We start from the raw sequence: 26,142 nt of genomic DNA, 5'->3' as shown, positions 1-26,142 counted from the left end.
ACGTGTTCATGGACAGGTTCTATACAGTTTTTTTTTGAAGTTCCATAGAACAAGAAGGTGCTGAAGAGTGCTACACATCAACATGCACAAAGCGTCACCTTCCATATTGGCTGTAAATCATCTTAAAAACAGATCTCGTTTCTTGGTTAAAATCTGAGTGCCAAAATGTAACAAATACAACTACAATGTTACCAGATAACCTGTAATATATGCATTGGTTCTCTGACTTCAGGTCTTAACTGTTTCATAATGTATTAGCAATAGGCATGAACAGTTTTTATACTTCTGCAGCAATGTCTTGTTACATCCATACTTAGTCTTAAAATACCTTTCTGCCTTCTAAGAACGTCCCTTTAAAGGAACTAAATAGAATGGTTCCATGGAAAATTCTTATTCCATGGACTACATAAATCAATCCTTAGAGTAGGGGATAAGATTAAGCTAAGAATAACATGTTTGAAACGTTCTTTTTTTTATTTAAAGTCAACCTGAAACTAGCCATGCTCTTAAATAATCAATCATAAATACAGCAGCAGGAATTTACCTAATAAAACCATGGCATATTATTTCTGTAATGAAAGAGAGAAGCACTAATTCACACCAAGATAGTAGGAGTTCAAAAATAATATTGGACACAGCCTTCTTTGAATATTTGCAAATACACAGGAGATTTATTCTCTACAGAACATAAGCTTTGCATTTAAAACAAAGCAAGTAGCAACACAACAAAAATGTTTCCAGCATTTGAGTACAATAGTGATCCATTACGGTAGCTGCAGCATGTAACAGCAGTTTCAAATGTTGATTCCATCTTGACTGTATAAGGTGTACTTGTGTAACCTCCTCCTGCTTTCAGGTGCAAGGAAAACTTAAGTAGAAATGCTTCTACAAAGGTATACTGCAAAATTGAATAGTCCCTTTAGTAACTAAGATTTTTTTTCAATTGACAGACCAGTTTTATGATCCCCTTTTCTCTCTACAAGTAGTATCAGAGTTGGAAGATTTAAACTAGTCAGATTATGAATCGGTCTTTCTCACTACGTTAGACAATCCACATTAGAGAAAAGACATCAATTGTGGAATGACAAAGATCTACCTCAGTGAAAGGGCCAAAGAAACTATAAGAGCATCTACCAAGAAAGATCCACCTCAACACTAGTTCTCTACATAAGGAAAAAAACAAACAAACAAAACTAGCTACTGAAACAGAAGATGGCAGCTTTTGACTATTACCCATCCATATTTGAACTGCTACATAACTGGCTCTGGTAAGTCAACTTCCATCTAGGAAACATTATTCTGCATTTCATGTGGTAAATATGATTCTTATTCAGTTACTACCTAAACCTGTTCCAATAATCATACATTTAAGAATGGAAAGACATTCAACCAGAAGCCATGCATATTTCAAAGCATTTCAGTTTTAAGAACAAAAGGGTCAATTCAGGCAAACAGAATGCTAACCTAAGAGATCTAAACCATGCTAAGATCTACAAATTCAGTAGCTTATCCCAAATGGCTCCTTTCAGTTTCCTGTTTCCATCTGTTTAGTCATCTGATGTATTGTAATTTGGCTGTTAAGTATGTACACATCTTCTCAAAAAATAAAATGGCTAATTATGTCAGCAAGATACGAAGCAAATTAATGTCTGAATGCTCACGATCCTTTGGATATCACTGTGGTATCAGCATATGCCTGTCCTGATTCTAAATGTATTTGACAGTGTGACTTGGCAGTCATGCTGCTCCATCATCCATAACGCTATCTTTGTCAGGCAAGCACATCAGCTAGTTTCAGCATTCTTCTCCCAAAGACCAGAAGAGCTGAACTACTGTCAAGCTTATACTCTCCCCCCCCCCCCCCCCCCCCCCCGAAAACAGTCAGGAAAAATAGCTCTTGAGTATCTGGGATCAGTGAAAATCTGGGTTTGTGCAAAGGAGAGCAAGTGGTACTGTGCGTTGGAATACTGCATCCCAGCTGAGACGAAGAACTCTGAGCCAAAGCTTTCATTATTGTCCAAGTTTCATAGTTTCTCAGCTGCCAACATGAAGAGATTAAGAGGAAGTGCCACAGTGGGTAAGATCAACTCGTCCGAAAGCCCACTCATCCCTTGCTTTTAAAGGGGTGACGCAATATTCAAACATTATCACTCATCACTACAGAAAAGGCAACTTACACTGAATTCCTTGACAAAATAGTTCCACTTTTTTTTTCTCTCTAAACAAAAAAGATTGTCTGTGGAATTTTGAAGTTCTGAAAACTTGAATATCAAGATGTAAGATAGTGCAATGTTTCTTCGCACAACGTATCAGAAATACCTCAATAACCAAGAGGTTAATTAAACCTTTAATTAAACCATGAGTAGCTGTGTATTTCAGCAACAAAACCTTGTATTCATGTAACTACTGATGTCAAAATATAGTCATTCTTTAAATATTGGTGAGCAAAGCATGTCATTCTCATCTGTGATTGAGATCAGCATGCATCTCCAGAAAGATGACAGTAGTGTTCACTCAGCACCCTTAAGTCCTCTCTCTTTAAAGTAAAACACCCAGCAAATATTATGATAAAAATTTCAGCATTTTCTCTGACTAGAACTGATGGTAGAGAAAAAAAAATTCATCATTCTTTGATAAATACTATAAAAAAGAAAGTGTGCTTTAAAGAATCCACTGTGTTCATAAGAGTTCGCTGAAATGAGACATAACAAAAGATCTACCTGTACCTAATGCCTCGCCTCTGCAAACATTACATAGTGAAACCCTTAAATCTGCCAACATTGGACCGATAACCATGTATGAATAAATTTCCATTCTGTTTCAACAAAACACCTTCCTTTTGCAATTACAATAGCAGATCAGAAAAAAAATCAAATATCCCAATTCATATTTATGTACGAAGATTCGATTTGCAACAAGGCAGCCCTTTCACCCCCCCCCTTCTTTTCTGAAGTACATCAAATAAAAAATTGCCTATATGCATCTATAATATATGAACAGTACAAGAAAATCCTTTATTGCTGACCAGGAAACAGTTCCATGCGATTAAAACAAAGACTTGTGCCCTTGTTCAGAAAATAATTAAGAAGTGCTAGAACTAATGATGTCAATACAGTAAGTCTGCCTCCTTGTGTACAAAAACAAAGCAAAAAAAAATCACCATTTTTTTGCAAGAATCAGTCACTGTGAGAATTTTTTGGTGAATGAAATGAAGGAATGGTTCATAAAAACTTCATGGGACAACAGCTGTTGTGTTAGAACAAGTGAGGAGGAAGACCCTGGAGGAAGAACATTGAAAACTTAGCACAAACATACACAAGGAGGCAGGATTAAGAGCTACATTTAACCTTGTATTTACAGCCTTACTACTGCAACTCTGCAAAATACAAAATGGTTTTGTATGAAAAATTTCAAATAAAACACCTTTTACATGATTGCAAGTGCATAGTTTACAAGATCAGTCTTGTGTACCTGTTATCAGTTCTACAGCAAAGAGGGATAATGCTTTAACAGATGACAATACAGGATAAGCCCTTTGTTATGTTTCACTTTTATTGGATGCTTTCTGCAAATGCAGATTATACCCTCTTCAGGTGGTATGCATCAACTTAAGCCATGATAGATCAATGCTTTTTGAAATCCAAATCCTAGTGGTAAGGAGTTAAGTAGTAGTTGATTTCTGTAGTTAGAGGGACTACAATAGTATAACAGTCATTCATAAAAGCAGTATGGTGCAAGAGGCTCTTTGGTGCCAAAAAATTGTCAGCGATTTATTTATGAATGCTACTGAGTGGAAAGGAATCCAAATGCTACAGAAATGTTAAGGGACACTATAGACTCCTGTATCTTGAGCAGCCTGTGAAGAATATCACCATTAAAGAAGAGCTGTATAAAACCCAACGAGAAAGTATATCCTATCTTTCATCCTGAAACACATGGCAGGTAAGGCCCAGCTCTGCAATAGGCATATTCTTTAATCAGATTTAAGGTGATCTGTACATTAAAATCCTGAAAGATCACTGCCTTAATCTTGAACTCATTTATTTGGGCATTTATGTGGCAATGTATTTGCATCATCTGATTCTTCAGTAGCGCCTAAAGAAGATACTGCTTATATCACAGCACGCATCCCAGAACACAACAGTCATACATCAAACACCTAGACTCATACATAGAAACTCTGATTTCAAGTGAAATTAAAGAAATCCTAAAAGAACTTGCAAATTCATTTATCTCGTGACTTTTTTCTTTTTTTTTTAAATCAGATAAGTGTAATAAAAATGCAGACCTACTTGTGAAATTTTTTCAAACTACAACGTATAAGCCGATCCTCGCATAGATATACACATATATACAAAATTTATAGAAAAACAAAAGTCTTGTAGACAAGATTCTTAACTTCAGTTGAAAAACCACTAAGTACCATAAAGAAGAAACAGAGATAAAGGGCCAATTCTGTCGTCACAAGCACTTACAGTTCCACACTAACGCCAGTCATTTTTGCATGCATTAGAGGCCCAGAGTTACAAGAATCTCTAGGTACAGCCAACTGACTAAAATACCTCTTCCAGAGTATCTCACTTTCAATTGGATCTAGAAATGAAGGTATTATTAAACACATCAAATAGAAGAAAAACCTCATGTGACTTGCTTCAGCATTTAAGTGTCATTATCTGCACAATTTGGCTGGGTTTAACAAAACTGCAAGTTTCCATTTCATAATCCTGTTTTAACTTGTAACATCTGCATAAGAAACAGAAAAGATACAATATGCAGCTTCTCAAACACTCTTTCAAAACTGTAACTTCTAAAATCTAATATTCCATTTCTTTTAAAATGCAAGTTTGCTTCACTGAACTACCACTGCAAATCCTGTATTTTTCAATTATGCCTGCCTCAGAGTATTTTAGTATACAGCTGAAACATTTGCACCCCCTAGCTGTCACAGGTAAAACACAGTACTTATATCTAACTTACATTCATTTTCAACTTCAAATTTATTGAGGCAGTTTATATCAATGTATCCATAAAATAATTCAGAAATAACCCAAGTATACCGTTTAAACATCTTCATGATTTATCCATTTACACACTCAGTACACAAACAACCCAGCCTCTGTACAGGTTCATCACATGCAAACCACCCATAAAGACAAAAACTTTTAATTAAAAATAAGTCACAACTCAGTGTACTGTTTCAACTGCATCTCCATTTACCAAATGGCACATTGAATATTCTCTAAAATAAGATGTTTTTAACAATCTTGTTAAAAAATTCTTGGGCAAAATATTTCTAGACTTAAAAAACATCAAGATTTTTCAAAACACTCAAGATACTATACAACTTATAATAACCTTGAAATAGGTTTACAAGGTTGTTAACCAAGGTATTTACATACCAAATAATGTAAAGCAAAATTTCATATTTCTAATGACAAAAAGGTGATGCATTAAAGATTTATGAAATTAAAATTAAGGCTCTTTGTTATAGTACTTTATGTAACTTTACATAATAGCCAACTTTGGAAATGTCAGTCTTGCACATTCTTGTCAATCTACCGCTTTAAATGCGGTAGAGTATATTAAGTATTACTTCAAATAATTACATTGCTACTTCTATGTTTGAGCATGCTTTTGAAACACTGTAATTATGAAATATTTACAATGTATAGCCTTCAAACTTTATGTAAAAGCACGAGTATGACTGTTTGATTTGAATACAAACAACATACTTCCAAAAACGTTTTTGCTTCTCAAAATTAAATGCAAATTACTAGTCTTAATAAGCAAATGATCTCTGAAACATTTTAGTATGTGCCTGAAAGTGGACAGTAAAAGTTACATGAACTCAGACAGTACTGTTTTTCATTTCAGACTGAACTATTCTTTGTACCAGACTTTGTTTTCTTTAAACGTGTAGAAAAATTAAATATTTTTTAAAAAATTAGTCCAAGACCTGCCTATATTTTCTGAGTGATGCCCAGAGGTTTCCTGAAAAATCAATACTGTCTAACAGGTTGTAATGATTGGTCCACAGTTTATTTCAGGATGTGTGCTCAGATAAAAGCAACTTGCTCTTTTTCAATGTAATTTCTCTTAAAAAGCACAGTGATAAAAAAACACTGAAGACAGAACCAAAACAAATGGAATGGTAACCTAAAGATCAAATTCATTAGCCATTTCTCCTACTATATCAAAATTTGTAGTCAGAATTGTCTTTATTGACTTTATTTTAGTTTTTGTACACAAAGAAAAACATGTTCATATCCATCATGAACAAAAACTTAAAAAGGCAGAACTAGAAGACATGTGTCCTTCACCAAAGCAAAGCTGTGCTAAAGGTTCCAAACATTTCCATTTTTAAAATAAATATTTTCTTTTTTCATTGTCTACATTCCAGTCTTCAGAGTGTCACTGGAAACTGCAGCCTATCATGAAATACACACTTTTAAACAGAGTCCCAGCTCACTGCGTTTGGTAGCTTGCCATACCATATCCAGCTTGGTTAGGTATTACGGGAGCACCTTGTCCCTGGGCAGGCTGAGCACCAAATCCACCCATCCAGGCAGCAGATGGAGATTGGCTTAAAAAGAAACAGAAAATAGAGGGGGAGGAAGAAAGAAAAAAAGAAATCATGCAAGCCAGTCAAGTTATTTACAAGATAGGTTAAAAATCAAAAACAATAAAACCAATTCCTACACTACCAGTCATAGCAGAGTAAAACATTCTGAATTGCTCATGAAAGAGAGAAGTTTTTTATATTAAGTTGTAGAGCATGTGTTACTTGAAAATATCCATGAATGTTGAATACTAGCTGTATGGGACAAGAGCCTCTAAAGGCATGTGCATACACATGTGCACTTACACACAGACCTCACTGCTTAAAGTACTTAAGAAAGCACAGTGAAGTCTGTCAGTTTTGGACAGACCTCTTCAAACTGAACATAACTTCCAGAAGAATTTGTTTTAGCTTGCAAACTCTGAAACATTCAATTCCTTAAAAGTAGTCTTTGGACTATGTGAGTTTTAATCATCTATAAGGGCTTATAGTCTGGCAATCTGCCAATGTTTAGAACAAATTCATTCTATAAAGTCATCTATATACTGTACTTACCAAATTCCAAGTGCAAAAGACTATTTCAATATGAACAAATGAACTTACAATTACATTTGCATACAAATAGGTAATAATAATTATACACAAGTTCTTCTGGATTTAGAAAATACAATATGACATTTTATTAATAAAAAATTTTAAAAATTTTCAATGACTGACAATGACATTGTGTATCTCAGGTAATTTAATAAATATAACCATGATCCTAGAATTGTCTATTTTCAGGTCAACAGCAGTGATGAAGAAATGCAAAAAAATTCCGCAATTTTTAGAAATCTGACAAGACCATCATTTGAAACTCTACCATAAAAGGTGTCAGTGTCCGTTACCTTGAGTCTCAGAACACCCATGTGCACAAAATGTGTTACTTAGTATAGATCAGAATGAATCACTCACTACTTGGTGCATGGTAATCATTAGACACAACCTTTAAGCATGTGGGAATCTCCCTAGGAAGGCTTGAAACCTTGAAGCCTGAAACTCAGATTTACCATTCTTAGAATATTTGAAAAAATTTAAGTACAATTACTCACTCTACTCCAAAACCTTGTTGATTCCATGCTTGGCCATACATTCCATATGATGGTACTTGCCACCCATTAGCCATATATTGCCCATACTGCTGTGGATTTCCATACACTTGGCTCCATTGCCCCCACTGACTGTAGTCCACCTAAGGAGAGAATAATTCGTAGTATTTAGGTTCTAGAGATAAGACAATTTTGCCTTTAGCAGCAAAACAGGAATGTAAACTTTATCAAGCACATTGGCTAGAATTATTTAGCAACAGTGAAATCAGAAAAATAGGCAAGAACACTGTCACCTTAACTAGACCCTTATACTGAAAAAGTGTGTGTGCGCACATGCACGAGGGGTGGGGAGTTAAATATTCAGCTGGATATTCAGCTAGTAAGTAAACTAGCAAGAATCAGAATTACCTCAAAGTTTCTCCCTATCTTGAATCATATCCAGAAGACAGTAACAGATATTGCAGCAAAAATCACTAGCCCAATTTGATGAACAACTGGAACATAACTGAGACAGAACACGGAATTTCATAAGAAAGCTACTACAAAATTTAGCTATTACAATTGGGAAGGCAATACAGGTATACACTGTTGCTTTTGTTATACAAACACATTTTTTTTTGTTTAAACAGTTTAAAGTCTACTTACCTGTTGGAAGTTTTTAGTCATATCAGGAGATTCTTTACCCCAATAACATTTAACAACATGTCCTTCAATTGTGGTTCCATTAACTGAAACAATAGCATGTGCTGCACTTTCATGGGTTGAAAATCTAAAAAAAATGTAAAAACAAATGAATGTTATGTATTATAGCACTTTTACTTGATCATTAAAAACCGTGACTCCATACATACAGGAAATCCAGAGAAAAAGATCTGCTTTCACAGATTTTCATCTTCTCAGGTAAAAAGATTGGTGGCCACTTTTAAAAGAAGTTCCAAATTTTTCTATGGACACATGGTGACAGCTTTTAATTTAACAGCAGAAGTTCTTTCAAATGAAAATACAGAACAATGAAACATTACTACATTAAAAATCACAGACCTTCTTCTTCTCTATCCATACCTGACAAATGAGTAACCTTTTTCTGGGAACACTCTTATTTCCATAATCTGTCCGAATGGTGAAAAAGTCTGTCTCATAAGTTGATCTACAACACACAAAATGTTTCTGAATTAGTAGCCACCCCGGTGTTCAAAAAACTTCAGTAATAAAAGAGCAATAAAAGAAATCATACCTGTTAGCCCAGAGGCAATTCCTCCACAGTACACAGTGCAGTTTTTTGGACTTGACTGATTCACTACATCTTCAAATCTCAATTGTTTTGTATTATCTGCAAAGAAAGAAGGCTGTTTTTAAGCTTTAAGCTAACAGTAACCACAGAATCTCAGATACTTACCTTGCACAGAAGTATGAATTACATACTCAAATACATGCCATGTTTTATAATAGACCACCACTATGTTGACTTAATATATCAGAAAAAGAATCTATTCATTAAGATCTAGAAGTTAGGTATCTCATTAAGTGACATGATTTTGGCAGCACTATGTCTCCATTTAACACAATAATGTCATGCAAGAGAACAAACAAAACACAGTATTATATGAAGGGTCTTACTTTCTTGTGTACTTTTTGGAGCTGGTGGTTTCCTTGTTGCCCAGTTAGTTCTTATCTGACGGCCTCCTAACCACTGGCCTCCCATGTGTACAATGGCATTTTCTGCATCCTAAAGAGATCAAAGTTAAGATTGCTAACACATGCAAACAAGTACATACAGCAACTTCTAAGAAAAAAAAAAAAAACGGAACGTCAGTTAATTCCATTTACAAAACAAATAACAGTTCTAAAAAATTTCTGAAATTCTGAAGAACCACAAAGTTAGCAGTCAAACTGAAATATCAAAGCAATCCGTTACAGAAAATGTTCTCCAGAAGTAATCTGCTGGACCATCCTCCTACCATTTTTTACTCATGGAATTTCATAAATATATATGATAGTATATGAGATAGCATGACTGCAGTTGGCTTCCATCTTTAAAAAATGAGTACTTGTATCAGAATATTTAACAATTGCCCAAAAAAGCACAGAAGTCATCCAGATGCCAGAAATTATTCAAATGAAATATTAAGTTTATTTATACAAAATCAAATCATTTTGCCAATTGACTATATTAAAAATACAATATGCAAAAGTACATTTGATAGTAACAGAGGAAAATCGAGGAAGTTTTGAATTCTTAAAATCCTTCACTGACAGATCGCTCAAGTGTAACTCAACTAAATTTTATATCATGAAGAGCATATTTCAAAAGACATTTATATAAAAAAAATCTGAATGTGTTTTTTTCACATCTTAATATGAACTCAGCATAACGGACCAAGTTTTAGGAGAAAAATCCTCAATTCTGATAAGGCAGAATGACAGTTATTAGGAAACTGTGAAGCTGAGCTATAACAAGATAAAAATAGATTAGGCCTGCAACTTCCCTTTACTTGTCCCCATGCCAATCTCTTCCACTCTGGAAACACGCAGTTTACATCTAAGTGTATGCTGCTTTATGAATTCTGTAAATGTTAAAGTCACTGTATTGGGGTGGGAGGGGGGGAAGGAAAATAAAAAAAAAAAGGCTATGGTCCAAGTAACCTGTACATAAATTGCAGGTTTTTGCTCAGTTGTTTTGAAAGGGGAGAGGCAGAGCAAACAGTACACACATTGAAAAGGGTTTTCCAAGGGCACAGAGGTTACAAGGGAAGAATCTATAGCACAAAGGGAGCATAAGAGAATTTAAAGGTCTTGGTGTTGTTTTTGTTGCATGCTGAAGGCTTCCAGTTGTAACAACAGACTCATCTCAAAGTCAAATCATTCAGGACCTTGATCCTCTTAAGTTCCAAATCTACAGAGTGCTTATTTTTAAGACAATGCATAAATACAAGAAAAATAAAAAAAGGAATACCCACAAGAACCCACTTATTCATGCATCCTTTCTTCCCAAACATATAAATGACAGACAGACTAGGAAAACAAACAAGGTCTAATGAAGCTTGCTACCAGTCTTGAGGATCATACTGATGGCAAAGGGAATTGAGCCCATGCCTTAACTGCTCCAATTCATTTTTTTATTTTCTCGTAACCGTGGTTTGCATTAAGACCTCAGACAGGAATACCTGAAGTCTGAGAACATACCTCACTTCCCCAATTCTAGTACGATGATCATAAAAAGAGGCCTTAAACTAGCACGACAGGTGTGCTATAACCAGCAAGTTACTGGCTGAATGAACACTAGTCAGGAAAAAAGTTTTAGAAGTACTTTTTAGTATTACATTTAGAATCCACACATTAATTCTGCAGCCTGATACATACTGAACATATAAAAAGAAGCAAAAAATAGAAGTGGAAAATCTGCAACTACTGAAACATGACAGAAAGAGTACTGCTTAAACTTCTTGCCAAAACGACTTTAGATTGACATTTCTTTAATCAGAGTTTGCATAAATACTTATCCATATGAACTTAATTTAACTTTAAATCTACATTAGTTTGTAATTACTCACCAGTTTGTTATAAAAAGATACAAAACCATAGCCTTTTGACTTTCCAGTTGCCATATCTTTAACTACCCGTGCATCCCTGTGAAAAGAAACACAGCTATATGAGGGTAATATTAATAACATACAAAATAAAAACTAAAAGGAACCACACACACTGTATTGTGAGCATAATTTTTTCTTATAAATTCAGTTAGCCCTAAAACTACAGTCATTCCTGAACTCTCCCTATTGCTTCTTTACCTGTTAGAAAAAAGCAGTAGGACAAAAAGTAACATGTAATAAACATGCAACCTAACCACATAACCTATACTAGCTAAAACTAGAAAGATCAATTTCCAAGTACAAAAGAAACAAAGTTTCCTTTTCTAATATTCTACTGGCTAGGGTCCTCTAAAGTTTACTGTTCTATAAATTACTGCAACAATTCTATCTACTTCACCATGCATTTTCTAAATAGTTAAATGTCTTCTGCCTAGTGATACAAAATATATGAAATATTAAAAAAATCGAAAAAGAGAAAAAAAATAGGAATTAAAAGGCATACATGGCCTGTTAACAGATTTCTTTATTTTTCTTGGTCAATTCTCTACCATCATTTTGGAGTTTGGGCAGCTGTAAATTTTGAAAAATTGACATTTTCAGAAATTTAAGAAAGGAGAATAAAACTAACAACAATGCTAAGCACACCAGTACGAAAACAACAAATTTACACAGAAATTTTAGTGAGTAAGTTAAAATGATTGGAAATATAGAACTGCACTGAATATAGAATGTTAAAATGTAAATACTAAAATATGTATATATAAATAATGTATAATAAGAATAAATAGAAATGAGAAAAAATCTACAACTGAGTTCCAGTGTGCACAGTTCCTTGCAGTTAGCCTTCAAGATCCTGTCCATTCTTATGAGCAATTCTGCAAAATAACCAGAATGCTATTACTTTTAATTGTGACTTGGACTTCAGAAAAACTGCAGGTCTCAGGTATAAATATAGATTGAAAAACAGAAACCTGAATAATTCTCTTTATATTCATCTTTAAACAGTACTACTTACCACATTAAGAGACAAAAAGTAAAATAAACAAAATAGCAGAGGTAAGAAATAAGATTTATAGTTCATTTAAAAATATGCGTACAGAACAAGACAAAAGTAAGAATTTTTGTTCTTAGAAATATATTCCTGTAAAGCAGTATAAAAATGCTCATGTGCAACTTTAAAAGATTTTTACAAAGCTAAACTGATAGAAGATCAATAATTTTTTTTGTAGCTGCACTCTTAAGTCATACATACTTCAGCACTTACAAGTAAGTTGTAATGTTAAATATGTTCAATTAAAACAGCAGATGATTTTTTTTTTATCACCCGAATTATGAGAAGTTTAAAGAAACTCGCTCTTAACAGGCTGAAGTGAGCACATATTGTAAATCCAACATTCTTTCATTTAGATATTATAATCTTAATTCATCCCATTTCCTTCTAGAAAAGTTTATTTCATTCTCAACAATAAATATTATTTTCTTTCAAAACATTCATGAATTAAGTTATACAACTAGCTGCTTCATAAGATTATACTCTTGTAATTACCTATTACCTATACTGCCTATAAAATGCAGTATAAATGCATACAAAATGTTGAAGATGCAACATATACCACTTATAAGTCAAGTCACTATTCTGTACACATTCTGAACACAAGTCACATATAAAGAGTAATTACATTTTAATAAAAATTGGAAGGATATTAGCATATAAATTAGGTTAAAAGCATATCGCTTTCAACAAAACTGGAACACAATTAAATTACTGTATTTACAAACATGTGATAGATACACGAGACAAAACAAAAAAAATCTGTCTTTACTGCCCACCCAACATAAGGAAAATCACAGAGAATGATCTAAAAGATACGAAACAATTTCATTCAGAAACAAATTTCTATTATTACATTCTCTAATACTGATATTAGTAATATTAATTATGATACTTACGATATTTTACCAAAAGGAGCAAATGCTGACTTGATGTCTTCTGTTGTTATTTCTGGACTTAAATCCCCAACGAACACATGGAAGTGATCTGAAAATAAATAATTTACTAATCAAATATTTAACTGCTATCTAGAAGTTTAACTTCTGAGACAATGATGCTCTGCGTACAGCACTTGGAACCAGGAACACCCAGGATTCCATTTGATGTGTAGCAGCAATTTAGTCTGTCCACTGCAGCTTCCCCAGTTGTAAAGCAAAAACAGGAGAATTAGTTTGCAAAATGCTATTAAATACAAGATGAGAAGGAAAAAATAGTTATGTTTAAATGCATTTGTAACAAGTTATTACCACATATTTTGAAACAGTCACACACAAGTGATACTGTCACATTACTTACTGGATGTATCTTTTTTCTGGCTACTTGGTGTTGTCGCCCAGTTTACTTTGACCTCCTGAAAATAAGTGTAAGATTTAGTATAAATTCAAAAAATTCTTATAAGTTCATTCAGAGGTTGGTTACAACTGTTAATATTTACAAATCAGCTTTCAACATGAAAGACTGCAATACTTGGAACATCAAACTATAAGGACATTGTGTTTCCTAAATATATTTTTTTGTCAATAGTGTCTTATTCTAAGAGTATTTAACTTTGGCAAATATTTTCATCAAAATTAATGCCATAGTTTTAGTAATTTTTACACAAACCTATTTTCCTTTAACCTAAGATTATGATGTATATAACTTACCTTTCCCAAAATTTTTCTCCCATTCATAGCAGCTAATGCAGCAGCTGCATCTCTGTGTTCATAAAATTCCACAAAGCAATAAGGGTCATTGCTTGTATGCTGCAAAACAGAAAATCCAACAGAAGAGTTGACCCTTCTGCTATCGGGTTGCTGAGAAGAAAATCCAGGAAAATATATTACTTATAGCTAGAAACTTTAAGAATGATTTGCATTAGATTTATGAAATAGCCTTTGAAATTACACTTAAATTTAAGAATTACTAAGGTGGACTTCTTGAAAGATCTAGCAATTTCTGAAGTATAGTTCACTTTATATGAGGGCTTGGTGTTTTAATAAAAAAGTCTACTAAATTCAAAACAATTCAACTACCAGAAAGGTGATCTGCAAACTGGACGGTAGGAGGAAGAGAGGAAAAAGGGCGAGAAAATAGAGAACAAAAATTTTTCTGCTTCTAACATGTACACATTAGGTTTGTCTCCTAAAAAATCTTCTCCAAATTCTATCTTTTCCTTACTTCAGGAATCTATCAATTCCTTACTTCAGAAGTCTTTCCTTTTACTTGCCTGAAAAATCACTAGTAGACAGCCACCCGGAGCTTGCATATTCTCAGTCTCACGTGAAAAATATTACACCTAACTGATAACTAGGAATACACCTTTGAAAGGACTCAAAATAGCTCAAGACTGATTCAATTGACTAGTACACTGTTGAATCTCAGGTATGATCTGTTTTTGTAAACTGACCTTTCAAATCACTTTTAAAAATACTATCTGACAAACAAAGGTTATTGAAGTATTAAATGTACTGAAGTACAAAGAAAGCAAAAGTTTTATGAAAAGTTGATCAACTGGAAGTGATAATTCAAACACAAAATTCTAACACTGGATTTAAGCTGTCTCAAAAATGTCATGAGTAAAAAAAATGGAGCATTACATCAAAATATCTACATTAAAAAATGCTGCATATACAATTTATGGACTAGAAGACAGTAACAATAATATTAAATCAAATTATTTCTTGTACGTATACAAAATGTATACGTACAAGGGTCTAATTTACAAACAACTACTTTGCTACCAGCATTCTTGCTATCAACTTCCCCCAGGGGCAAGAAGAGCTTAGCACTAAAGTCAATACTAGGTCTTTATCAGTTTCATTATTTAATTTTTGATATCCATATGTGCCAGTGTGAAGTATCAGAACACAAATCCCAATTCTGTTCTGTAAAACTGGACTGCATGTCTTCAAATGTAGTTCAGTTGAACAAGGGAGCTGAACCTGGACAAGGGAGGCCATAAAGGTCTAATAGATGAACCAGTCATATGGCCCTGCACACGTCTAAAATGACAAAGTCGTCCTAAATAGTCCTCCAAAACACTCTCACTACTAAATATTCCCAACATGCAAAATGAATAGATGACAGAGAAAAACATACCCAAGATTACAAAAATACAATTTAAGTGGCAACAACCATTAAGTGCGCTGAAAGCACATTGACCACAGATGCCCCCAAATGCTTAGATTTAATTCACCTCTCCTCCTATACTACTTCATTGCTTCAGTGAAATCAAGATTTGGGAAACTCATTTGAAGTCTTAACAGATTTAGTGCAGTTTGTACTTCAATTAAAATCTGGAAGTAAAAGCAGAATGGATTTTAGGGGGTCTGTTTTAGCGCTAAGATCTTGTCTAGACAAGGAAAAAGCCTCTGTTGTAGATGCCTCCATCTGTAGGTGTTCAAGATACCTGGGAATGCTAGCCACATTGTCCCTCTGAGTATTATATATCCCCCAAATAAACACTTGAAATCTCTACTGTTGACCAGTGTTCCCAGGTGTCCTGAATACCTACAGATGGAGGCATCTACAAAAGAGGTTCTTTCCTTGTCTAGACAAGGTCTTAGAGCTAAAACAGACTCCCTAAAAATATGAAAGTTAAAAAAAGAAAAAAAAGGAAAGGGGTGGGGAGAGAGAGGACATTTAACAGTTGATATAACTGACTGAAGAGAAGAAACAAAAGGAAAAATACAGGTATAAACATGACTGATGAAGGTAGTAACATATGGATAGGAAGTACTTAAACATAAACTAATGTCGATGAAAAGCTGATCACAATACAATGATGGACGGACAATATGATACTTTGACAGTTATAGCTGTGACTTTCATACCATTACAGCTGCAAGCCAATTCCACTCTACAATCTAACAACAAAGTTAACGGGGCACTCAATTTCAAGGTGTAAGTATGATTTAAAGTTAATTTGAAATGTCTTTTAATTTGAGAAACTGTTTTTAATAACAATTGAACCACTAACAAATCACATACAATATTTAAACCCTGCAAAATATGCACATAAAGGCATAACTAAAACCTGTATTTTATAGTTTTCACTAGACAGTATCATTTTAACATGTTTGCTACTTTAACTGAGACAAGATACTGTCCTCCCTTTTATTTTCTCTCAATATTCACTTTGGACTGTAGAGTAACTACAACAAATTGTTCCATATTTTAAAAAAATGTTTTAAGTAGTATTAATACAAAATTTACAATAGATCTGAAATGCACATGTGCTTTAATGGATGTAACAGAACATTCCTCTTACATACTTTACAGGTAAAAGCCACTGCCCTTTCTAGCTTGAAATATTAATTTTCCTCTCATTTATTTTCTCCCCCATCCTTCCTTTGTGAAGCATGTCAGATGACTCTGGAGCAGCCAAGGCACAGAGATTCCCTAGTGAGTAAACGGGTACTAGAATATCTAAAAACTTCACTCTTGGTAAGATTGCTTGGTGACAGGTTTTAAGGTCAGCTAAGCATATTCACTTCCACACATGACTGAATTTAGCCCCAAGTAGCTTTTTCTTATACACTCAGTTAATAAGGATGTTTTACATCTTATTTCCATGGTTATTTAAAATCTTAAAACCAGAAAGCCTAGATCAAGGAAAAAGTAGTGTTCAAATTTCTCATTTGTTTTTCAAGAAATCAAATTGATGCTAACACTCCTCATGATCTGCTGAATTGGCAGTAACTTATTTCTGAAGTATATATGACAATCAGAACTCTTTCCTCAAAGTAAAGACTAACTGTGCACTATTACATATTCTGTTTAGATATCTTTCTCCAGTAACTTTCCAGAAAAAGATGTGGCAGAGCAACAATGAGACTGATTGAACAAGTGTTAGGTGGTTAATGAACTGTCTAAAGACAAAAAAGCAATGCATTGTATTGAGAGAAAAAGCAGGCCACAGAAGTTACTAGTAGTATTCCTCAAAGATGAATCTTGAGACCAAACTTATTTAATACGTTCATTAACAATTTTGGTAAAAATAATGTGACTGCACTCAGAAAATCTGTAAATAGCAAGTTAGTAAGAAGAGTTGCAAGAAGTTCAGAGAAGAGTAAGGAGATCATAAGAAAAACAGTTAAAGAACCAAAGATGAAAAGTTCTGATTAGTCCCTACCTGCTAGGAATTTATCAGTTATAAATGCAGACAGAAGGAGATCTAGTCAGGATGTCACTCCCTAATATATGTCAACAAGATCACAGAAATGGCTAACAATCCTAAATGTATCAGAGCACTTACAATGGAGACAAGAAAGCATCAATACTTACCAGTAGATTGTACAAAAGACTATCTGGAATATTATGGACATTTTGTCGCTTTGTTCCAAGAAAAAAAATTAATTTAAGAACAGAAAGGTGCATGAAAAGGGCTATTCACATTGGCATAGAGGAGGGTCAGGAAAAGCAAAACTTGTTTTGAAAGACTTTTGACTGTTCAACCACATATGTTTAAAAAAAAGGGGGGGGGGAATTACTGAAACTCATGTTCAAATAAGTAAAAAAGTACAAAATAGCCATGAATTGCACTGGATTTAGAACAGAAATAATAAGGTTTCTAATCATCGTAACAATGTGGATCTGATGAAAAGAGGGGACAAAAATCCTTTAAATTAAAGTGGAACCTCATCATTAGCTAGTGTCTATTAGCATAGACATGCAGATACAGCAGGGCCACTGGAAAAAGTACAGGACTGAACTCAATGTCTCAAGAAGTCCCTTCTGCAAAAAGATATCTTAAAAAAGAAAGCAAGCAAGAAAAAAAAAAAAGAGCTACCTTATCTGCAATATCAAACAAACTCCAAGCTCCACATATTTTCTCATTTTTATATTAAGTTATAATATATTTGTTACCCCCCTGGATGTAGAAGACCTTACCTCTGTTATCATTTTACAGCTTTTGCACGGTCCAATCTGGCTGAATAACTGAAGTATAAGTACTTCAGTCACATCTCTGGAGAGGTTTCCTACATAGCTACACAAGGAAATAAAAAACAAAATTTTAAACCAACAATTTTCATCTTCTCAAACTTAATTATAATTTTAAAACCTCAAATGACTATGAAAAACTTCCCTTAAAATATCCCAGATATTTTAAACTAAAAGACAGTATTTACACATGATTTCAAATGATTTCATGATACAGTTTTAATGCAACATTCATACAGTTCCTAGCTTATACAATTGAGACTATGAAACTTGAAATAAACTTAATACTGGACACCAGTATTTAGTATCAATGCTTTTTTGGCAGAGAAATGTCAAACGGAGAAAGAATATTGCTCAGGAACGTTGGATAGAACAGGCGATCAATTGGGCAGAGATGCTTAAGTTTCACTTTCCACTGAGCATCTAATTGATTTGACTTTTGAATGTGCATGTGAACTCAAAGCTACTCTCTTTATTATTTTAGCAGTAACTAACAGACAAGTTATGCTGCCTTGCAAGCAGTGAACTCGATTTGTTCTCCTGAACATTTAGAAAACTAGCCCACTCACCAATAGGCAAGGCAATTTACGCAATATTATGCCATAAAAATGCTCTGCACAGCATCTATTTCAACAACTACTACCTTGATGAAAACTCTCAAATTTTAGCAGAAGTAATTTGAATGTCACTAAGATTTCCTATGTTTTTTTTATTTATAAAACCTTACAAATAATTCCAGATTTTGAAATATCTATCAAGTTCAGATTAAAAACTCCTGCAATTACCCAGATATCCAAAAATCTCAAAATACAGTTTTAGAACTACTTCTAGATATTCTGCTGGATTTTAACACACACAAATGTTAAGATCACATCATGGAGACTGCTGAGAAAAAAGCTACACATGCAAAACTGAATTCTCAGTAACAACTAGTTAGGAATCATTTAAAACTGTAAACAAAGTGTTCAGTTAACTTAAATGCTTTTCATAGCAATAGAACTCAAAATCTATAACACAGGAAAATACATTATTTTTAAACACAAGCCTGTTGAAATATGAAGTATTCAAATGCAAGCAAAAACAAGAGCAGAATTTCTGTGATTTAGCTGTTAAAACAATATATTTTATTCATCTTACTATCTTCTATTTTGTTATTCATTTATTATTAAATTACTTCATAACACAGCAAACAAAAGACAGCCTAAGTCGTTAAAATACTTCAGTGAACATAAAAACAAAACAGTATTTCTTAAATAACGCATAAGCCAAATGCTTCTCACTACCCCAATTCAGAGTGCACACTTTTTTGCTTATTGTTCATTCGAGTTAAATTTTAAGAAGTAATTTGTGTTTGACAACTGGCCTTATATTAGCTTCAACGGAATTAAAATTGACACTACTTGTTTTCTTTTGGGCACCACACAATGAAATCAACAAGTTTCTGTTTATGATGTTATTCTTCCAAGAACTACCACACAGTTCTGCAATTTCTCACTCAGGACTTAAACATCACATGAGATCTAGAGTGAATTTCTTAAATATTATCACCTGAATACAGAAACATCCACAGAAAGCCTTCATATACTTTTCTTACTAAACATGCATGAATTAATAAAACTCATTTTAGAAGCTACATTTGTAGCTTGTATTAAGTTACAAAGCTTTTCACTAGGTTAAAACTTGCCAAAATTAGTAAATAAGACTTACTATAGGACAAATCGTTTCATTGACTTAATTTGCTATACTGAAAATTTAAGTTAAACATTTACCTACATCTTTATTTCTGAAATCTTAACTAAGTTTTTGTTAACCATTCACTAAAGTTAAAATTGCATACCATTAATGGTTGTAAGTGAAAATATTAACCTTTGCAGATATTACTAAAATTAGATGGAAATTGATTGTAAGTATTCCTACAAAAATTTTAAGTATTGCTATGAACTTTTTACTAGTATTTTTTCCCTTTGTAAGCTGTAGAACAGTATTAGTTAGCATCATGCCTGAACAGCATACTATTATGATCAACTGTACTATAGCACAGACAAAAAAAGCAGATAAGGTAAAGTCCTATCAACTCTATTTCTAGTGCAAAGTCATGTAAGGTAAAAATAAAATTAATAATATAGAAAACAAAAATCTCAGCATCTTCTGCATAATATTAGTATGTATTTTAGAAACGCAAAACATTCTAAAAAACAGTGAGAATTCCATTCAGTCTGACAAAGCCAGGAAAATCATGTTTCACAAATCTTTTCTATTAAGATGGAGTAAATTATTCTAATTGCTAGAAGAGATAATAGCTGGTTTTCCAATACCACAGCAACATCTTCAAAATAGTGACAAAGTTACACCATAAACTAACTACAAAACAGACTGTCTCTTCATAAAAAATTAGCAGGGTAATTTTGGACCAACAGATCACTAGATCACTAGACTTAAAGGGCATGTCAGCTCCTAATGGTCCATTAATTCTCTAAAAGCATATGATAAATACTGCCTTGGTGTTTAATACCACCATAAACAAATGGCTTTAACACCTTTCCCAAATTGCTAAAACTCTAAAGCCTGAATAATACACATTGTGAGATTAATTCACAATTAAGTGTTCCTGTAACAAGTTCAGCAACAGACACCCAGACCTCTTGAAATGTATGTAAAATACAGATATACAAACCTCTACAAATTTGAAATGATATACTAAAGATTAAGGCTTACTGGTTAATTTTATGGCTTTTTAAGTCAGTAGGTTGCAGTAACATTAATCTCCTTCAGTACAGTTAAAGATGACTTAAAAAAAAACATACAAGCAAACAGCTTTAGTGTACAATGTTTGAATACTATACAACTAAGGAAAGAAATGTATTCAGCACATTAGAAACAAAAACCTTACCTTTCTGGAAACACAAAACTTTTCTCAGCTGATGCTAATAACCCAGCACACATAACCAGACTACTGGTGTACCCAGTTTCCCCTTTTTTAGCTCAGTATATGCACAGATACAGTATTTTCTATTCTACTTTTTGAAACCACAATAAGCAGACCACCACCTATGGAAACATATGACATTAAAAAAAATGCTATCGTATTATACTTCGAAGTTTTTGTTTTGTTACATCCTAGAGGATACACTATTCAAACTTTTTCAAAATCATAAAACCCAACAGAGAAGAAGCACTTACTATACTTTTATAGGCTGTTGTCTTGGTTAATGTGACAGGGCAGCAAAAGTTGTGGCTTTTTGCATACAGGCAATAGTGTTTGTTCCCTTCTGCAAGTTTGAAGCACTTAAATACCAATTAATAAGCACATACAAAATCTCCAAACCAGATATATTTATATTTTGAAATAAATTTCAATATAATATACTTTTGAATGCTGCTGACAACACAAAGAATAAGAAACTGTACTTGAAATTCAGAGATCTTGTAAAATTTCTAAGGAAGAAAAGAAGCATGTATCAGCAAGCAGTTGGTTTTAGAATTAAATTTTCAGGCTTGAACAGAAAAATCCCCTTTGTGAAGACAAACAGGTTTTCACTGTATCCTAGATAGGTGAGGAAGAAAGGGACATTTATAGCCATTATATTTTGTCCACAAAATATCTCCTATACACTATTTGGAGGAAAGATAGTAAATATATTTTTACACTCATGCAGACAACATGCAAGAAATAGTAGATATATTTAAATGTAGAAAGTGCAGTAAGAAATAAGGTAAGCAATGAGGTGAAAATATCATAGAAATTCCAGTAGTACCTCTCTGACCAGTGCTAGTGAGCTACAGGAAATATAATGATACTAAGAAAATCCCACTCTGTAGACTCCACTAGCAGACACTATTTCTCTATGAAAGAACTCAACTGTAAGGAAACGTAACAGACAAGTGAATCCAGTTTCAGGCTCAAAGTTGGAAGAGTCTTACTTCAGCACCCTCTCCACATCCCACAATTCCTACCATGTAACAAGGCAAGGCTAATGGTGTAATAACTTACAGATACCCTAGTGATAGTTAATGAAAGGTTTTTCAAACACCATTAATGTGAAGAACACAATTTTGAAACTTTTCTTCTGGTTGTCCATGATAGCTGAGAGCATTGGCAATACACTAAGTTTCTGGTAGCTTAAAGTTACTAGTTTAAAGTAGAAAAAAGACTTTGATACTGCTTGCGATGGAAAGAGATTTGACAGCACGCACAAAAAACAGCAGAGCTTTCAGATGTCCTATAAAAAAAAATCGACAGTCTAGAGCTCTTATTAGTGTCAGATAAAAAATTACAGTTTGATAATTTTCCATAACACATTTGATTTGAGGGGTGCTGATCAAAATCTAGATGCCAACATGAGAAATACTACACAAAGGTTCATCTTTCTGAAGTTATCTTCAAATTGTTAAAACAGTAAGGAAAAAATTTTGGCAGAAAATACTGAATGTTATTCTTCACATTTCTATAAAGGCCTACCAGTTATAAAATAAAAGACATAAAAAGGTAAATGGTCTCTATTTTCTATATTAAGATTGAAGATATTTTGAACTCCTGGACTTTTATGACTGACCTATCATGACTGAAAACAATGCAACAACCCCGTAAGTACTGCAAACGGTAGCAATGGTTATTTTTGAGATAGTTAAGATGGGCATAGATATTAAGATGACCACTAGTTAGGCAGATTTTTCTTTTTACAATTAAGATGTTTTCTTATAAATGCTAAAAAGAAAAAAAAAAAAACCCACCACGTTCCTAACATACAGGTTAACGGCTTTTCTTTCCTGAAGGAATAAATGAAATACCAAAGACACCCATAAAATACCACTTAATCTATCAGCCAAGTGCTTATGCACATGGTCAAATAGCTACAGAAACAATTTGTTCTTCATAACACTTTTTCCTGTAAAAACAAACAAACAAAAAAAAAGTTCAACTTACAATATTATTAGTTGCTCTTGGAGGTCAGCGAGTCTTTCACTTACATGAAAGAACACAACTGTCATACATGAGATGTTATTACCCAGGACAGTAATGTTTTAAAAAAATTTCAACACTAAATGTAAAGATATTTCAGATAAAAGTAGGGACAGGAGGAAAAGGTAAGAAATCCTAAAGCAGAATTTTTGTCTTCTGTAAGAAATCCCTTGAAGAATTATAGGAAAGCAACCTACATGATTGTAGTCACCACAAAACTAATAGGAAATGAATGTACGTGATGTTTATTAGTTTGACAAATTAAATAGGGAGTCACATGTGAGCAGTAAAACATCTTGGGCAGCTGTAGAGATGATATTTCAGACATCCTAGTACAAATGTAATTTTTTTCTGGTCAGCAACTAAGGGCTAAGTCAGGTCATTGCTGGAAAGGTTAATAAGAACCCACTCCCAGCACAGTACCAAAATTTGTTGACAGTAACAAAAACACTTTTAAACTCGCTCTAGATATAGACTCTGGACAAATCAGGAAAAGAGATGAACCATGAAAATAAAACTGAGTTAAACACAGTGTACCTTTGCCCTTTTCCCTCCTCTCATTCTAAAGCAACACTCCAAAGACTACTTTCCACTTTCAGGGCCAAGTAAACTCAGACCATTTGGGCAGCGAACATACAAAACAAAAAAACAAAAAAAATCATTTAAGATATGTTTATTCAAATTATGCATCTGAGGAAGCAAAGACTAAGTAGGTACCTACACTACCCTATAAACAAATTAATAGAACTGTTGCAGACATAAGAAAGAGAAAAAACACAAATTGCCTTGAAAAGCCTTAAATGCCAAGTCATCATTTTGGTAGTGGCAATGACAAAGTCATTCAGAGATATTTTGCTCCATTTCCATTGTTTCTCAAAAGTGGCCTTCAACCCAAATTATCTTTGAAAAATCTTTCAGAAAGCTACTGTCCCAAAAACTAAATGGGCAAAGATTTCATTTGGGCTGCCTTGAGCTGCGTTTCTCATATGGGCAGCCTGAACACTGTTCTGTTGAGACTGCCTTACTTATATGGACAGCCTAAACATTGTGCTGTTCATGCAGCATGTAATATCCTTGGCAGCTGGAAACTGAAAATCTATGAACTAATTAAAATATTTAAGAACAGCATTATACACTCTCAAATGCCTAAGCATACATACCAGCTTCTTCCCAATATAAATCAATACCATTAAAAAAAAATCATACCTGCAGAGTTGAAAAGAACTCAATAGTAACAAAAAAACACTTGAAATTTTATTTTTAAACAGAAAATAGACAGCAGCTCCCTATTTTGAATATTAAACCCTGTATACAGACATGGTCAAGGTACAGTTATTTGTTCTGTTAAGGCCTGACAGAATGTTGTTTAAACACACTGTAAAATACTAGAGGGGGGAAAAAATCAATCATTCCTATTCTGCATGTTACAGAGGAAAAGTCTCCTTTTACAATGTTCTTTTTCCCACCCATCACAAACAGAGAGGAGACAAAGAACTTCGTTAACGTCAGGACTACTGTAAACTGGGATCCGAGGAGGGGTGATCCATTTGTTCTGGCGTCGCAGCGGGCACTCCTCTGCCACACGCACAACCCCGAGGCGAGGATCGCGCCCGCAGGCAAAGCCCCAGGGCTCCCAATACTCCCCTCTCATCCTCAGAGCTACTCTCGCCTAAACCTTCCAGACACTAACTGCAAATCCTGAGCCGCTCCACCACCACCACATCTCCGGAATTCCCCCCTCCCCCCCCCCCCACGAAATCCGCACGATTCGAGCCTGAACTCTCCCTGTTTCTCCTGCTCCCACTTACGCTCCCCCATGCCTTCTTCATGTCGCTCGGTCTCCTCTTCACCCCAGGCAACACGACCCTTCGCTCCGCAGCCGGCACTTCCAGCCCCGGGCCCCGCTCCCCACCTCCCTCCCTCTCGCACTCTCTCCGCAAGTATCCTCCGCACTCTCCCTCCCGCCGGCGGCCTCCCGCGCTGCCCCGCGTCCCGCCGCGCCTCCCCGCGCCCCTCTCCGGAGACGCCGCTCCCTGCCCCTCACAGCGCCATGCAGCCCGCTCCGCTCGCCGGCCGGCCCCCTCCCCGCCCCCGTCCCCGCCGCGGCCCGGCCGCGCAAGCCTCCGGAGTGCATCCCCCTCGGCTCGGCTCGGCTCGCTCCCGCCGGCCCGGCCCGGCCCGGCCCTCCTCCACGGCCCCCGCAGCCCCTCGCCCCGCAGGCCCCGCTCCAGGCGAACCCCCGTCCCGCCCGCGGCGACCTCAGCCCCTGCAGCTCTCCGCGGCCCCCTCCCCACTCACAGGGTCCTGGGCTGCCCGTCGTCTTCCATAATGGTGCGTGAGCGCCGCTCTCAGCTACAGCCGGGCGCGGCGCGGCGCGGCGCGGGAGGGGGCTCCGCCGCGCAGGGAGGAGAAGGGAAGGTGAGGGTGAGGGCCCCGGCTCCCCTCGCTCCGTCTCGCCCCCTCTCCAGGTCCCGACACCGCAGCCCGAACGGGAGAGGGAAGAAGCACCACAAAATGGCCGCCGCCACCAGACACTCAGGAAGCCGCGCTCTGCGCAGCCGCGGCCCGCCGGCCCGCTCCCTCTCCGGCCGGATTCTCCTTCCCGCTGCCCTCTGCCGCGCCGCGGGGCGCGCTGGGGACTGTAGGCGCGGGCAGAGCGGCGGGGGGCCGCGCTGGGCTCCCCGGCCTTCTGGGAGCCGTAGTCCTCCAGCGGCGCCCCGCGCCGCTGTGCCCGGCAGCGGGGGAGCGCGGGCCGGGAAGGAACTACCGCTCCCGGCATGCCTGGCGGCGGGGCCCCGGGCGCGGGGGCTCCGCGACGGCAGCTCCCTCCCCGCCGGAGGGGGCGAGCGCGGGCGCCCCTGATTCGCCAGGAGCAGCCCGGGAAGATTCACTTGTTCGCGCCGCGGGCCGGTGTCGGCGCCGGCGGGCGCCAGCCGGGGGCGCCCGCCCCGGCGCCGCCGCCGCCGCCG

The 26,142-nt window shown here is 35.9% G+C and overlaps 1 protein-coding gene across 5 annotated transcripts; it reads right to left on the bottom strand.

Annotated features, from left to right (window-relative positions):
• Positions 1-4,638: 4,638 nt before the first annotated feature.
• On the bottom strand, positions 4,639-25,891 carry TIAL1 (TIA1 cytotoxic granule associated RNA binding protein like 1). 5 transcript variants are annotated; one of them, XM_062579789.1, is made up of 12 exons: positions 25,472-25,891; positions 18,163-18,259; positions 13,935-14,084; positions 13,585-13,639; positions 13,188-13,275; positions 11,199-11,274; positions 9,265-9,373; positions 8,882-8,977; positions 8,710-8,794; positions 8,293-8,416; positions 7,651-7,790; positions 4,639-6,583 (listed from the first exon to the last, which is right to left on the bottom strand). In XM_062579789.1, the coding sequence occupies exons 1-12, from the start codon at positions 25,498-25,500 to the stop codon at positions 6,466-6,468; spliced, it is 1,167 nt and encodes a 388-aa protein (XP_062435773.1). In that variant the 5' UTR covers positions 25,501-25,891; the 3' UTR covers positions 4,639-6,465. The 5 variants fall into 5 exon arrangements, with proteins under 5 accessions (XP_062435773.1, XP_062435774.1, XP_062435776.1 ...); XM_062579790.1 differs by having other exon boundaries at positions 13,935-14,033; positions 25,472-25,890; XM_062579792.1 differs by lacking the exon at positions 25,472-25,891 and adding an exon at positions 21,394-21,512.
• Between the last annotated feature and the right edge of the window lie 251 nt (positions 25,892-26,142).

Source organism: Rhea pennata, chromosome 7 (assembly GCF_028389875.1).
Source record: "Rhea pennata isolate bPtePen1 chromosome 7, bPtePen1.pri, whole genome shotgun sequence".
NCBI lineage: Eukaryota > Metazoa > Chordata > Aves > Rheiformes > Rheidae > Rhea > Rhea pennata.
Note: the sequence above shows the minus strand (reverse complement) of the source record. Positions and strands in the feature narration are given on the sequence as shown.